Source organism: Sphaeramia orbicularis, chromosome 18 (genome assembly GCF_902148855.1).
Source record: "Sphaeramia orbicularis chromosome 18, fSphaOr1.1, whole genome shotgun sequence".
In the NCBI taxonomy this organism is placed as follows: domain Eukaryota; kingdom Metazoa; phylum Chordata; class Actinopteri; order Kurtiformes; family Apogonidae; genus Sphaeramia; species Sphaeramia orbicularis.
Genome location: NC_043974.1, coordinates 37,553,953 through 37,566,620, shown reverse-complemented (window position 1 = coordinate 37,566,620; position 12,668 = coordinate 37,553,953). Strand labels below are relative to the sequence as shown.

The 12,668-nt window shown below is 37.5% G+C and overlaps 1 protein-coding gene across 1 annotated transcript in view; it reads right to left on the bottom strand.

Annotated features, from left to right (window-relative positions):
- The window catches only part of zanl (zonadhesin, like), a 68,032-nt gene that overhangs the window by 20,749 nt on the left and 34,615 nt on the right, over positions 1 to 12,668 (bottom strand). Inside the window, exons 48-59 of the mRNA XM_030162122.1 lie at positions 12,301 to 12,446; positions 11,520 to 11,663; positions 11,251 to 11,358; positions 9,972 to 10,141; positions 8,777 to 8,979; positions 7,420 to 7,564; positions 5,927 to 6,174; positions 5,300 to 5,477; positions 4,779 to 4,887; positions 4,228 to 4,322; positions 2,977 to 3,153; positions 773 to 981 (exon numbers count right to left, since the gene is read on the bottom strand). Of these exons, the coding sequence (XP_030017982.1) occupies positions 773 to 981; positions 2,977 to 3,153; positions 4,228 to 4,322; positions 4,779 to 4,887; positions 5,300 to 5,477; positions 5,927 to 6,174; positions 7,420 to 7,564; positions 8,777 to 8,979; positions 9,972 to 10,141; positions 11,251 to 11,358; positions 11,520 to 11,663; positions 12,301 to 12,446 (1,932 nt within the window). The remainder of the gene's footprint in view (positions 1 to 772; positions 982 to 2,976; positions 3,154 to 4,227; positions 4,323 to 4,778; positions 4,888 to 5,299; positions 5,478 to 5,926; positions 6,175 to 7,419; positions 7,565 to 8,776; positions 8,980 to 9,971; positions 10,142 to 11,250; positions 11,359 to 11,519; positions 11,664 to 12,300; positions 12,447 to 12,668) is intronic.

Genomic DNA, 12,668 nt, shown 5'->3' with positions numbered 1-12,668 from the left:
GGGTGTCAAACTCATTTTAGTTCAGGGGCCAGATTCAGCTAAATTTAATCTGAAGTGGGCTGAACCAGTAAAATAATAACATAATAATATATAAATAATGACAACTCTGAACTAATCTCTATGTTTTAGAGCGAAAAAAGTAAATTTACATTATGAAAAGGTTTACATCTAGAAACTATCCTTTCAAAAGATGTGAATAACATGAACAAACTGAAAAAATAAGCAGAATTTTAACAATATGCTGCCTCAGTTGATCATTTACACATGTACATTATAATTTACAGATAACAGTGGACCTAAAAATACACAAAACATTGAGTAACAGGCAGAATATTGTTAAAATTGTACGTACTTCTCTTAAGACATTTCAGGTTATTCACATTTTTTTGCGAAATTATAGTTTGTTTTAGTGTAAATACATGAAAAAATTTACATTTACAAAGAGGAACATTTGAAGTTGACATTATTTATATGTTATTATGATAGTATTTTACTGCTCCTGCCCACTTGAGATTGAATCGATCTGAGTGTGGAAACTGAACTAATAGGATTGTTAATATTTTAGTGTTATTTTTGCATTTCACACATTCATCCCAAGGGCCGGACTGGAGCCTTTGGCGGGCCGGATTTGGCCCCCGGGCCGCATGTTTGACACCTGTGCTGTAGTTCATCTTGGAATACATTAAGCCTCATTTGTAGTACAACTAAAAGAACATGCAAAACAGTGATGACAAAAACAGCTGATTCTGGTCAAAGTTACAAGCACACCTACCGGCCTGTACTTTCCATCTGTATCTGTGCACCCACACTCGCTTAACGGGACACATTTTTTGCCACTGAGGACGAGGCCTGGGTTGCAGATGCACCCCTCCACACAGGGCTCATTGCATGAACCACTAGGGCCAGCAGGGTCCTGACAGCTTGGCTGGGGGCAGGCGGGGCCACAGGGGTTGTAATGACTGCCAGGGGGGCATTTCAGAGCTGCACAGAGGAATGATGAAAATTAATCAAATAAAATATAACAGGGTTCCTACAGGTTTCTACAAGTTAATTTGAAGAGTTTTTAGGGCCTTTTTAAGACTACCAGTCAGAATTTAATGCCTATTTCACTGCCATACTGTTTGTGACTCCTAGAATTTAGAAAATGTATTTATTTACTCCAACACCTTGATTCCCACCGTTACGAGTCATTTCTCGCCAGGGTCTGCAAAGTTAAAAATAACTGGTTCCTAATTTCAATATAAATTGTCGGGTTGGAACAGGTGGAACCGAATCGACTAACAGTTTCTTTGCAGTTTGGACATTTAACAGACACATTTAAACACAATACAGCCAACAAGTTTATGGCAACATAACTTAAGACCTACAACACCAAATTCAATACTTTTTAAAGACTTTTTTAAGGTATTAAATGCAGATTTGTGAATTCAAGACTTTTTAAGACCCCACGGGAACCCTGTATAATTGAAAAAGGGTATGTTTTCCTCAAGTCTATTCAATTCTGTGTCAGAATTAAACTAGTACTTTTTCAAAATTTAACCCTTAAAGATGAAAACACCCCTGCCAACCAAAGTCATCTACTGATCTAAAATGTTTAATACCTGTTGATCCACTAATCCTACTAATACATGTAAATAATTCAGATAAAATACAGTTTGTCATCTTTTCATCGTCATCAGATATGACCCATTTGGACGTTCAGAGGCTCTGTAGTGAATGTGAAAACACCGTCATCTTCTACAGCATTGATTCACCAGTAAAACTCATGGAGTTGGATCAATGACAGTGGATGGAGACACTTGGTTTATGTTCAGTTATTGACAACTTTGCTGAAAAAGTCACTTTTTCTTCAGTTTGTCTGTTTGTGATATAATAATCCTCAGTTTTACTCTGAGCTTTTATAAACATCAAAATGAAATATAGGAAAACACATGATTTACAGTGAAAAATGCAAAATTCAGAGAGTAACATTATAATAAATGGCGATAAATCCCTTAAGAAAGGTTAAATAGAGCGAAAAATTCATTTGGGATCTGACATTAAAGTACCATTGGGTCTTTATGGGTTAAAGGCCAATATTTAAACTTCCCTTTATCTCAAAAGTCCTTGAAAAAATAGTTGCTTAACAACTTCTACAGGCAATTGAGAGTAACCCATTTTTTCTAATTTCAATGTGGTTTTTGCCACAAGCATAGGACAGAAACAGCTGTATGATCTACATGATAGGTCAATTAAAGACCTGATTGAAAATACCCGATTTTCACAGAAAAACACAAAAATACAGAGGATAATATTCTAATAAATGGTGATAAATCACTTAAGAACGGTTAAGTAGAGAGAAAAAAATAACTTGGGAACTGCCTCAAAGTAGCACTGGGTCTTTATGGGTTAATATAAACTGTGTAGATATTGATGTGATGACATCGCCCCAAAAGTGAAACATCTGAGGGTCATAAATCCTACTTCCTCTTTACTTAGTCAGTGGGACTTGTTCCAAGCTAAAGATTCAAAATCTACATGCAATGTTTATTGCCATGATTTCTATCACGTTACAGATTCCATTGAGCTGTTGTTTTTATGATCCTGTGGGACTTCCAGATGTGGGACTTCCATCTATTTCATTGTCAGAATGCTCATAACGTGGCTGAAAGAATGGGTTGTAATCTGTCATCATGTTTATTTCCTCATTGGAATGAATGGTACAGACTGTGTGAATTCTCTGCCTTTCACTCATCCAGTTAAGGACAAACACCAGATATAATCCAGATTTATGGTAGTGGGAGAAACTGGAGGACCCACAGGAAACCAGGAGATTGGGAGGACTCCATATAGATCATATTCTGACTCTGTGAGACAACAGTGCTAACCACTGAACCACCGTAACACCAAGTCAGCAGCTGTGCCTGAGATATCTGTGGACTCAGATATGCATGGATACATCTAAAAACACATGGACACAGACAGATATAGACTTACGACAGAAGGTGCTGTTCCTCCATGCAATGGGGACTCCTGCTGCAGCACACATGTCAGCGTAGCTTTCAATGGCCTGGCACAGAGCCACGGTCTGACCCCCAGTGGCACATATGTCATATACGCAGTTTTCAAAGAAGGGCTCAGGGGAAACCACGCTATGACAGGGCTTGAAAATACCTGAGGTCAGACAGAAAGAAACAGTGAATAAGCATGGTTATTCTAGTTAGGAATACACTGATACACAGTTGCGGAAAAATTATTAGAGAATCAAAAGTCATCAAAAACAATGGTTATGCAATCCAGTACTAACTCCTGCGTGTATCATGTGACTAAAACAGACAGAAAAGAAAACATGGAATGCCTAAAAGCACTGTTTTTGTCAGTACAATGCCATAGATATTGATGTAAGAACTGAAGTGATTTCGGTTATTATCAAGAAAACATGGAAAATGGATAGATATCAGCTCTGAAACTAAACTACTATGAGCTATTTTTGTTATCATTGTATTTGTCCAAACAAATGTACCTTTAGTTGTACCAGGCACACATGAACAAGAAATTGAAGAAAACAAGGGACGGTCTAACATTTTTTTCCGCGACTGTATTATAACAATTTAAATGTTCTTCTTAACGTAACTTTTTGAAAATTGCCAAAGACCTTCCTATAAAATGTCTGTTGAATCGTCCATATTGAAAAGAGCAAAAAAAAAGAAAAAAGAAGCATTTCCACTATCTGTAGTGGGATGATAATCCACCAGGGGACAGAAAACCACATATTGGGTCATATACAACAAGTTTTTAAGGAAAGTATTGAGACTGTCAGTTAGATAAAGGTCTTAGAGCCTGATGTAGCAAATATGATACAAATGGTTTTATAGGGTTAAGTTTAGTTAATGGTAACAATAATAAAACCATTCATGAATTGTATGTCTACTTCAATCTGACATACTTATCAAACACTATACAAACAGAAAAAAATATACTAATAAAATATAATAATGGACAATAATTATAATATGTCACTTATTAAATCAAGATGTCAACAGCAACAAAAACCCTTACAAAAAAATCTCTTCTAACATAGAGTCACCACTTTGGAGTTATTGCCACACTAACTTATAACGTTGAGAATAATTTAATAAATGTATGCATAAATTAATTTGCTGCACTCTATTCTATAAAGTTAGAGTTAACTGTATAAGATGTGAAGATGAGTCAAGTGAATAGGGATGTGTGTTTATGTTCTGTTACCATTGGGATCAGTGATCATGCCACAGCTGGTGGGTTTCTTAGCTTCTTCCTCCAACTTTTCATCACAGTCCTCTTGTCCTCCACCATTGGTGCAGCTGGAGAAGACATAGAAGGTCAATAAGTGGCATGAATTTTGATCATGTTATATGAGCTACAGGTTATATGCTTTTCTGTGTACTCAATGCATGACATTATTTTCATTTAAGACTGAAAAAAAGGAAAAATGTTTGCAAATGTTTTGAAAAATATATTCTTGTGTTAAAGCGCAAAAATCTTAAAAAGCAGATCACTGAATCAAAACCTACAAGTCCCATTTGAATTCCAGGCGACCCCACATGGGGTCCCGACCCCAAGGTTGAAAAACACTGGGTTAGAGGGTTAGGGTTGAACTCTGGGTTCAAAATGTCAGTTTACAATCCACTGGGGGACATAAGAGGCTTGATCCTCTTTTCATATACAGTCTGTTAGGGGTTAGGGGTTATTCTTAGGGGTTAGGGTAACTGAGTGTACTGTGAATGCTCAGTATGTAAAGGCAGGGTCATGTGACGTACTCAGGCCGGGGATCAGGAACCTCCCAACTGTCTCCCAGCTCATTGGTGTTGGCAGCTGGTATGTTATTTGGTTTCAGGTTGTCATCTTTGGGGTTGCCATTGAAATTCCCTGAGGGACAACACAAAGTAAGAATCATCTCAGAGCAGTTTCAGTGTCCTAAAAAAGACATTACCAGGCAAAGCAAAGCAAGGCAAGTTTATTTGTACACCACAAGTCATACACAGGGCAATTCACAGTGCTGTACACTGTAAAGCACTATTATCAACTGAAAAGACAAAAAAACTATTTCACAGGGAGCTAGTGGTATTCAATAAACCGAAGCTGCTCATGGAGATGGAAAAGACATGAACCACTGGAAAAAGACAAAAATCCAGGCCTTGATTGTTGTCTTTTTTCAAACAGTATGAACTGTTGAAAATGTCTGCAGGTCAGTTATAGGACTGGATTTGGAACAGAAACCTTTTTCAGAATTACAAATCTCAAAAATGGGACACAGTTAATAATGTACACTTGTACTTACCACACATGCCACAAAGCAGGCCATTGTAGGAAGTTGGTACAGTCACATCAGCATGGTGGTCACCATTGAAACGGACCCTCAGCCCAAAGGATGTCTCCAGGACAACAAACTTTCCACTCAGGTAGATCTTAACTCCACTGATGGAGGTGACAGGTGGAACAACAGCTGTCCCATTTACCTGCACAGAAAGATGATACTTAACTGAGCATGTGCAGAGAATGCAATCAAGAGCTATAACAAACTGATGATCCCATCGCTGTCAGGCAGAAACCTCGTAAGTCCATTTCTGTTTGTTGTTTTTTTTTGCCATAAAACGATTCTATTTGTTAGTCTTTGTGTTGGCCTGACGGTTTTAAAAACATTTAACCAATGAAAAGTGTTGGAAACGGCTTGTGACTACAGCTCTTAACTCCATTCATGTATTTGGAATAGACATAGTTTTTCCAGTTTCCTGAAAAATAACCATTTTGGAGATAAGAGGTTTCCGACCGACAGCTACAATATGCTTCTTTTCCTTCTGATGTGAAATTATGTAAAACTGGACAGGACAGTAGAGCACTGATGTCATTCTGTAAACTTTTAATTCTGTAGCATTAAGTGGTTCAGTTTCGCCATCAGGTAACTTACCTGAACTGTGCGTCCCTTTCCCAGTATGACAGTGACACCATTCACATTTATTATTACAGCTCTGACGTAGGACACCCTCTTATTACTTCCTCTGTGCTCATTCTGGGTGTCCACAGTGAAGTAAGGCAAGCCGGAGGAGACGTTGCAAGGTTTGGTCAGGGTATAAGAGCAGGCCCCCATGTAGTGGTGAGTGCGCTTGTCAAAAGTGGTGTAATGAGGGTCACCAGATACTGAGCAGATTCCATTTCCTTAAGAAAAAACAAGAACAGAGAGAATATAGCAAGACTGACTGTACAGTGATGACTTTGGGCTAGTTTTTTACCTTCTCTAGGATGAAATTAACAGATATACAGTTCCTTTTGAATTTTACTCCACTCTATAAACTAAAAGTGAAATGAAAGATTGCAGTCAATTGAATACCCCCCCCCCCCTTACTAAGTAAGGCACTCAGAATGTACATCAATAAGAGATTTAGGATGTTGAACATGAACTGTGAACACCTTTTACCTCCACCAAGGAGAGTAGAGGTAATGTTTTCCTTTGGGTTTGTCTGTCTGTAGTAAGATAACTCAAAAAGTTAGGGACAGATATGGATGAAATTTTCAGGAAATGTTGATACTGGCACAAGGAACAAATCATTAAATTTTGGTGGTGATTTGGGGGGGGGGGGGGGGGGGGGGCTGATCAGAGGTCTGCGCTCTCTGAGTGATTTTCTAGTTTGTGTATATGACTATGCTGAGATATAGTTTAAAAATTTGATGTAAAAAAAATAAACTAGAAAAGTACTCGGAGAGTGCAGACCTCCTCCAAGGCAGATCAGTGCCCCCCCCCCGATCACAACCTAAATTTAATCATTTGTTCCTTGTGCCAGTGTCAACATTTCCTGAAAATTTCATCAAAATCTGTCCATAATTTTTTGAGTTATCTTACTAACAGACAGACAAACAAACAGACAAACAAACCCCAATGAAAACATAACCTCTGCCGTTCGCCGTTCCTTGGCGGAGGTAATAAGGCTAGGATTTAGGGCAGGGGTGAGCAACACCAGTCCTCAAGGGTCAGTATCCTGTATGTTTTAGATCAGGGGTCACCAACCCTGGTCCTCGAGGGCTACTATCCTGCATGTTTTAGATGTTTCTCTCTTCCAGCACACCTGACAGTCATTATCAGACTTCTGTAGAGCTTGATGATAGGCTTATCATTTGAATCAGGTGTGCTGGAAGAGGGATACATCTAAAACATGCAGGTTAGTAGCCCTCGAGGACCAGGATTGGTGACCCCTGTTTTAGATCGTTTCCTCCTCCAGCACACCTGGAAACCATTACATCGTTATCAGGCTTCTGCAGAGCTTGACGATGAGCTGATCATTATTTGAACCAGGTGTGCTGGAAGAGGGAACTATCTAAAACATGCAGAATACTGGCCCTCAAGGACCGGAGTTGCCCACCCCTGATTTAGGGGTTTTACATTAGTTCTATATGAAGTGAACATACCTAGAGGACGGCATTCATACTCTCCGTTGTGTAACTGGCAGCTCTCAGTGGTGGGTCTGCAGCTGGTATTGTGACACTGGATCAAACCTCCACTGTGACACATGCACTTCTGTTCACAACCTTCCAAGTACCAGTCATCACCCACCTGAAGGACACAAATACATATTAGATATCAGTTTAATGCAAAAGCCTTTCAATACAAGGTGCATGATTTCTAGTATTACAGTAATTCTGCCCTCTGATACAAACCCAGTCATAAACCTATTTCCACTATACACTTTAAGGTTATTTATGCACCTGTTCCCCACTAAAAATGTCCACTTTTACTCTGTACAATACAGTTTATTGTTGCACCTTACTGTTTGATTGTCCAGATTTTTTACTAGTTGTTTCTCTACTTCTAATTTATTATGTATAGTGTGTTTACTGTAGTGTATTCTATTTTAATTATTTTATCTATCTAGCTATCTAGCTAGCTTTATATGTGTTTATTTGGGTGTTTAAAATTTAAGACAAAGGATGATGTTTTCTTGTTTTACATCTGAAATGGAACTGACATTTGTTGTAAATTTAAAAAAGAGGGGCATGTTTACATGTATTACAAGCAACATTTATAGGTTTAAGACACTGGAGGAAGCCTGTGTATTTTTTTTCTTTTAAGATTGAGGCAATATTGTATATTTTATCTTTCAAACTATACTGGACCTTTTAGAAAGAATATTACACGTTAAATTCAGATATTTTTGGGTATCACAGGAAAAAAATTTGATTTACTCAAATGGTCTGAGGGGAAAAAAAAAGATTTATGTTTTTTGACTATAAAAAACCTATCACAGCTCTTAGGTGTTTTTAGACTGATAGGGGATTAAATGCATGATTGGGAGCGATGTCCACTGAGAACGCTCAAGGTTTATTTCAGAACCAGTGGCTAACCTTGAACCAATTTTTTTCTATTTCAGAACCAGCAATCAGGAGTACTGGTTCCATCACTGAGGTTAGTCCTCTCTCTACCGGACCATAAGTTTAAAGTTTAGTGTTTAATGTTTAAAAGGATCCCCATTAGCTGCCACCAAAGTGACATGCTAATCTTCCTGGGGTTCACACAGATGGACAACACAAAACACAGAACATAACAACGCATGATATGCATGACAATCACAATTCACATTATTAGCAATGTAAATCTAAAAATAATAACCATTACTAACATCATTAAAAACATAAAACATCATCAGAAAAATATATTCATGAGTTGCATCCATCAAAGAAAATAACATACACTCTTCTCCATACAGGACCTGCTCAGATATTTAAATAGTGCCTTCTCAGATGATACTTGAAAGATGCTCCTACTCACAGGATGATATGTTCCACTGGTGTCCACACATCCACAGTCCTTCAGTGCCACACACTTGTCATTACTGAGGATGAAGCCTGGGTTACACTCACATCCCTCCACACACACATCTTCACAACCAGGTGGTCCAACAGCACCCAGGCAGGTCTCTGGACATGAGCTGACGCACAAAGAGTAGGAGCTGTTGGGTGGACAAGCCAGGGCTGCATGGAGAGAGAGAAGGAGTTTAGGCGGATGGAGCAAGAGGAGGGGGTGGTGCTAATGAGGAGGGATGAAGATGAAGAAGACAGAGAAATAAAATGAATCATAGCAATTGATAAAGGAGCTGAAAATGAACTGTGAAGGATGAAAAGATAAATGTTAGTGAGAGATGCTGATTTTCCACATTATAACCACATCATTTTAATAACAACAATATTTTTGCACTCATTTATGTATATTTCTTTAATTATATGTATATTTAATGCAAAAAAACAACAACATTTAATTCTGAAAATATTTACATCAACAAAGTATCCTTTAACAATAAAAGGTGAATAATCTGAACAAATATGACCAACTTGAAATGTCCAAAGAAAATTAAGAGCAATTTTAACAATATTCTTCCTGTTACTAAATGTTTTGGATCGGTTTGTACATCTGATCAGTAATGCACAAATAAATAAAAACTTGAGGCATAATATTGTTAAAATTGCATTTATATTTTGTAATAAATTAAAGTTTTTTTCAAGTTATTCACATCTTTGTTGTTTGAATAATTTGTAAATGTAAATATTTTCATAATTTAATCATTAAAAAAAAAATAAAAAGAATACATTTTATTTATAAGCGCCTTTCAGGACACTCAAGGACACTGTACAGCAGAGGATAAAACAGATAATGCATAAAATACCAAGAAGTAAACAAATTGATAAAAGAAAAATTGCAATACATAAAAATGAGAATGCAAAATGGAGGGGAAAGCTTATGGTGGGTAAGCTATTCTGAAGAGATGAGTTTTTGCACTAAATCAAAGGGAAACATTTGGAATCATCATTATTTAAGGGTTATTATGTTATTATTTTACTGGTCTGACCCACTTGAGATCAAATTGGTCTGAATGTGGCCCCTGAAAGAACATGAGTTTGACACCCCTGAGTTAGAGACACAGAGCGAATGAAGTCTGAATCCTAATTATACAATAACATGGACTTACGGCAGAAGTCTGGAGTCCTCCACTGGTGGACGGTGGCTCCTGCTCTCTGGCAGACATCAGTGTAGGCCTGTAGCTGGTCACACAACACCTGCTGTTGACCATTGAACTGACACATGTCATACACACAGCTCTGGAAGAACGGAGTAGGATCCACGACATTGATACACTCCCTAGAAAAACATCACACAGTGAGGTCACAGACGGTCAGAAAGAAAGCTTCAGGATATGTAGCAGGAATGAAACAGTCTGTACAAACAGTGTGTAAGTACAATATACTACACCAGTGGTTCTGAACCTGGGATATGAAGAATATATTTGGGCATGTTAACTCTAAAACACCAAACATATCATATTTGATACATGAGTTTTGAAGCCCTCTACATGATCAGTGTGATATTTTTTCTTGAAAACCCTGATGTATACAATTAGATACATGCAATACACAGATAATCCACCAGGGGGAGGAATTCATTCACCAGAGGCCTTTCCAGTGACACTGCAAGACTGTCATTAATGAGGAAGAAGGAAGAACTTTGACAATTTTGAAAAGGATTTACCAATTTGTTAGACATGTTTGTGTTATACTATGTTTTTGTTTGTTCAAAAATTATAATATTTCAGCATTGAGACCTGATGTATCAAATATGATACAAAATTGAAACTCAAACATGGAAATTGATATTTGAAAAAAAAAACATTTTTTTGGCTGTTCAGAGGGACCAATACAGGCTCCAGTTTCAAAGAACTGGAATTTTCTGTCAATGATTTAATGGTTCAGGCTTTACATGGTTAAAGAAAAAATACATATACAAACAATATGATTTTGAAAAATCAGTACCAACCCACTCAAAACATATTTTGTCTGCTTTTAAATATATCAAGGTATTTCGTATTATTGTGATTACACATGCACATGTGTGCACATGCATCAGAATCTGTGATGACATGATGTCCATGTGGATATGCAACAAACTGTCCCTGTTTCAGTCAGTTATCTGGAGGAGATCTATGACAAAGCTGTAAACTGCAATTTACATTTATTTTTGCAAGAAAAGATTTCAAAGAAATCACTTTATTCTTTTGGTGCATGTGTGTGGGCACGGGATTGGGGGAGAGGTGTTGGCTTGTAACAAGACACAAGCAGGGGAGCTCCAAGGAAAAAGGGTCAGGAACCACTGTACTACACCACAAAAGTGTATATAGTGTATTCTACTTACTCACTATAGGGTAAGTACGACTCCACTAAACCAACAGTGTTTTGCGAAAGTCATATTCTCACCTGAATGGTCCTGTGCGATCCTTGATTTTGCCACATTTTTCTGGTTTCACCACCTCTGCCTCTAGACTAGGGTCACATTCTGGATCGGGCTTGGTGCCAGGGGTGCATCTGATTAATACACAACAGCATTAGATTAATTTCATTTTGTTTATCCTGGAGAATTATGACAGCAACTTGTAAATTTGACCAGTATATTCTTCTTCCCATTTATTTATTTAAATGAATATAAATTTTTAAATCATAGCACAAATTGAAGTGCATTCACTCACGAGGCATCCTCATCCTCTTCTGTCTGCCAGCTGTTGCCGAAATCATTGGCGTTTGCTCCCAGAGAGCCGTCTGGTTTGGTGAAGTCATTGTTTGGGTTCCCATCATAGTCACCACAAAGACCACACATCTGGTCATGGTAGGAGCTGTAAAGGCAACGAGACGAGGGGATAAAAAAGACGACAGGAATGTCTTCAAAACTTCAAAGACTACGTATAGTTTGGCCTTTTAATGAAAGTCTATAAATAAGAACCAAAGAAATATCATTTTCTAAAATTATGTAAATATATGCTTTTAATATAATATTATGCTTTTAAGAAACATTGTCATATACTTCTAGTACCTCTTAAATTATTGACTGTGTTTTATAGGTATGTTGTTGGTATAGTGTTTTAAGTATGGATTTAGAAGTGAGATTTATTAGAATAGAATAGAATAGAATAGAATAGAATAGAATAGAATAGAATAGAATAGAATAGAATAGAATAGAATAGGCTTTATTGTCATTACACCAGTTGCGCAACAAAATTGCACAGCTGGTGTTATGTGTTTTAAGTCAATTTTTTAGTATGGGCATATGAATAAAATCTGTATCATTTGGCCAGGACACACTTTTTAATCTCAACAAGACTTTTCCTCGTTAAATAAAGGTTAATAAAAATGAAAATGTTGGGGGTTTACTAAAATAGTACATCAAAATCAGCCTATATATATATATGGGTAAATCAACAATAGTTTCAGTAGTGTCATAGTGTTCTGGGTATTAGTGTAATCCACACCAACCTGGGAACTGTAATCTGGGCGTAGTGGTTTCCATCCCAGCGTATCTGAAGCCCAAAAGTTGTCTGGACTGTGATGTACTGACCAGCGAGACTGACAGAAATGAAAGGGGAAGGCGAGTGTGGAAGGGCTACACGTAGACCATTCACCTGGAGAGGAAAGTTTACCTGTTTGGACCATTTCTGCATTTCACATTTTTCATTTTCTGTTACTTTATTTGATGCAAAACAGAGATTTAAGTACTAGCTCTCAACTGAGGTGATGCTCAGTTCTCAGTTCATACATACTGTGACATATGGCTGTTCACAAGGCCAGATGCAAAACCATTTTATCAATATTCTCTCAATTCTCCAGCTTACTTAGGTATGCTT